This window comes from Triticum aestivum, chromosome 3A (genome assembly GCF_018294505.1).
Source record: "Triticum aestivum cultivar Chinese Spring chromosome 3A, IWGSC CS RefSeq v2.1, whole genome shotgun sequence".
Classification (NCBI taxonomy): Eukaryota; Viridiplantae; Streptophyta; class Magnoliopsida; order Poales; family Poaceae; genus Triticum; species Triticum aestivum.
Window position 1 is genome coordinate 86,507,759 of NC_057800.1, and position 3,781 is coordinate 86,511,539.

Sequence of the window (3,781 nt, forward strand, 5' to 3'; positions counted from 1 at the left end):
CAAGGAGGAAAAACGCGGCTTTGCCCCCTTTGTCATTGCTACAGCATGGTTCCTCTGGAAGCAATGAAATCCGCGCGTCTTCAACAGAGTACACCAAGTTAGAACTCCTGTTCAGCTTGAGAACCAGACCCTCAGAGTCGGAGAGATTGCTGATTGGAAAGATGCAGGTGTTAAAGTAGGAGGTCTCCACCGGTTTGTGAGAAAGTAGGGTAGGACTTGAGTGGAGTGGTGCGGGTTCTTTGCTCAGATGTTCACAACCATTGCAAGCCTCTTGTAAATATCTTTGCTTTCTTCTATAAAGATATGGTACGCCATTGGTGTACTCTCAGGAAAAAAACTTGACAACCATCGTCAACTGTATATTATTGTATATTATTTCGGTGCTTATTCAGGGTACACACACAGGCTTTCTGTGTAACATCTACAAGGTAAAGACACTCAACCAACAAAAACGAACGGGGTGAAACAAGGTTCTATCTCTTTCTGCATCGCTGCATCTTTTACAGGTGCATATAGAACATACATAGCAGCGATATCAGTAACACAAATATGCAACAACACCACAATGATCCTTGTTGATCAGAGCATGGACTCTCGTCTGGTAATAATCACCAGAAAAGAACTGGTAATGCAGGCACGATTATGCCGAGACAGCCTGCAGGTTCACATCTTCCATTCAGCAACCGAGAAAGCAGGTGATCGCAATCCGCAATCAACAGCAGAGACCAGAAGGATAGTTTCAGGCTGTTATGTACAAGGTGCCAGAAGAGTGAGCAGTATGGTCACAAGGCAGGAGCTTTGTGCCAAGAGACGCAGACAAAGGCAAGAGAGTTCTGGAGGGGAATCACATGTACCTCTAGTTCATGGGACTTCTCCAGCAAATAAGGATCAGATATTGGAGGTTCCAATAAACTGACTGATGCTGTTGTCACCTTTCATATGGTGGTTCACAACTTCAAGGAGCATCATGGTTCATATCCATGGAGGGCTCGTACGAATTGGGATGCACGGAGTCCTGGTTCTGTGGAGAATGGTCGTTCCGAGCTTTGCTTCCACTTGGCGGGGAGTTTACAGGGCCATGTCCTGAGCACTGAACCAGATGGTTTGAATGGGAATTTTGCTGTGAAGGACTGCTGAAAACGTTTGAGATGCCTGCAGTTCTTGTTTGGTCTGTTTGGTACAGCTGAGAGTCAAGTGCAGCCGCCACATTTCCAAATGAGAAGGAGTTGATTTGGACATTTGCAGAAGGAAGACCATATGCTGGCTGTGGAGTTGGATGTTGGGAAGACCCTGCCATGCCTCCTCTGCTCTCAATCTCATTCTGTATAAAGAAGAGAAGCATCAAGGACTTGGGCCAGATACTAACATAACAATAGCAAGGGCTAAAGAAAACAAACAGGGAAATATCATCTTTTGAACGAGGGCACAAGTTAATTCATGTATTGCTACCAGCAGCTTTAGCATTTCAATGGGCAAATGAATGATTTTGTGATGTTTGTATATCTTACTCTGAACCAAAAAGAGATGCCAATTCTCTTAGTTAACGAACACATGCTACATTTTGCATCCGAGACAAGGCATTGGCATAATATGTAACCTAGGGTTTAAACAGATTTAGAGAATTGGTTGAGACAAGTTAATATTCAGTAAAAAAGAACAAGTTATTCATATGACCTGCAAGTAAGCAAGTACATCAGCAACAGACACTCCCGATGCTTCTTCATGCTGACTGGATATCCACCGATGGGTACGCTCCTGCCAAAAATCCAAGGGTCAATTGAAGCAAATTATTAGCTGACAGTATGTGGTACTACATTGAAGAACACGAAGTGGTGCTCTGAACAGATTCCGCATACAACTTACATGCCGCTCAGACAAAGACCTAACTTACCACTGAACACTAAGTCGATTCCTATCATCAAAAGGTTTGTGAAATCCGAGTTGCATACATGATTATATATGCAGCACATTGCAAACCCTTTACTCTTTAGAACTGATTGTGTGCACCGTGTTGAGCTTTGGGCTCTGCACTAGTCTCTTAACCCACTTGAAAAAACAACATTACCACCACAGTTCCCCGAAACGTGCCGCGACATCGAAAGAATCGTAGCGCCATTAGCAGCGCCATCCGAAGCACCTCTTAGTCTCATAGAGATCACCGGATGGCACGCCCAACTGACGCTGTTGATACACTGTGTAATATGATGTAGCTGTTAATTCTCCAATTCTCTTCAGCTCCAATGGTGTCGCACAACAGTACACCACCATCTTGGCAAAGTACCAAGCCGTGCATTTTTCTTTTTGAATATATCTGGTTTTGTCGCCGCACACCGAATTTCTACGAACAGGTGACATGCTCCACCCAAGAAGCCCCCAAATCCCAGCACCACACCAAGAATTCTCGGCCAAATTCAGCAAAAGGAGCCAAATTCTCAATCCCAGACCGCCGAGAATCACAAAGAACTCGAGGCGGAGCCCTATCACCCTCTAATCCCTGCATAATTCGCCATTGACCGGACCCAAGAACTGCCAAGGCAGGATCAGACGACGCGCCAACCGATCAATCGGGCAACCGGCGGAAAACGGAGAGGCGGGGGAGGGGGTTGAGTTTACGGACCATGGCGTGGCGCTCGCCGGCGATGAAGGAGGCCTTCTGGTTGGCGACGGCCTGCGCGTAGAGCTGCGAGAGCGCGTTGGCGGCGCCCCGGAACGTGTGGTGCACCTCCGCCTCCGCGTCGTCCTCCGGACCCCGCTTCTTCCCCGCGTGACGCGCCGCCTCCATCCGGAAGATAGCCGGGGTACGGGCCGGAGAACCTTATGGAAGCTCTCCCCGGAGCAGAGGCGAAGGTGAAGGCGACGGTGGAGATGGAGGACGAGAGGAAGCGTCTGATGGCAGTGCGATGGTGTCACGTATGGTGGTGGTCCACGCCTTCGCGGGCTCCCTGGACCGGGTGCCCCTATGTCTCGCCTATAGCGAGCGACACGAAGGGAACCCTCGCGTCAAGGGCAGCGCCAGATAGGTCAGCCCAGGTGCTCTGGAGGCCACAGGATCGTTTTTTTTTTTACTTTTTCTGTTTTTCCACGTTTTTTTATTTTCGTTCTCTGATTTCTTTTTTTACATTTTTTTACAATTCCAAAAAATATTTAAAAAAAGTACGCCCTCGGTTCCGAAATAAGATGTTTTAGAATTTTTGAAATTGAATGTATCTAGACATATTTCCGTGTCTAGGTTCACTCATTTTAGTCTGTATCTAGTCCATATTGAAATATCAAAACATGTTATAATCCGGAAAGCATTGGAGTATATTACAAAACTATACTTTACATAATGTTTTGAAAAATGTTAATCATGCAATCAAAAAATGTTAACTTTCTACCTGAATTATTTTTAATCAAAAAAAGTTAAATGGTAGAAAAAAACGCACCATGTATTAACAAAAATAATCTCGTATTCAAAAAAATTAATCATGCATTTTAAATATATAAACAATGTGTATATAAAAAAATTGTTGACCATGTATTAAAAAATGTTAATCATGTATTTGTAAAATGTTAAATATGTATTAGAAGTAGTAATAGATATATACCAAAAGTGTACAATCTGTACAAAAAAAAGGTAGACATAAAAAAATATAAGATTTCAAAAAATGTTAATTGTGTACTTAAAAATGGTAAAAATGTATACAAAAATTTTTCCTTATTTATATGCAAAAAAATGTGGAATGTGTACTGAAAACCCAAAAAAGGGAAAGGAGACAAAGAAACAAGAAAAAATATACAT

At 43.6% G+C, this 3,781-nt stretch overlaps 1 protein-coding gene across 2 annotated transcripts; it reads right to left on the reverse strand.

The window, feature by feature from the left end:
- Positions 1-351: 351 nt before the first annotated feature.
- LOC123060439 (uncharacterized) lies at positions 352-2,916 on the reverse strand. Of its 2 annotated transcripts, XR_006427965.1 has the most exons (4): positions 2,618-2,916; positions 1,675-1,755; positions 855-1,321; positions 352-744 (listed from the first exon to the last, which is right to left on the reverse strand). XR_006427965.1 is itself a non-coding variant. In XM_044483165.1 (3 exons), the coding sequence occupies exons 1-3, from the start codon at positions 2,780-2,782 to the stop codon at positions 956-958; spliced, it is 612 nt and encodes a 203-aa protein (XP_044339100.1). In that variant the 5' UTR covers positions 2,783-2,915; the 3' UTR covers positions 352-955. The 2 variants fall into 2 exon arrangements, 1 of the variants encoding a protein (XP_044339100.1); XM_044483165.1 differs by having other exon boundaries at positions 352-1,321; positions 2,618-2,915.
- Positions 2,917-3,781: the final 865 nt, after the last annotated feature.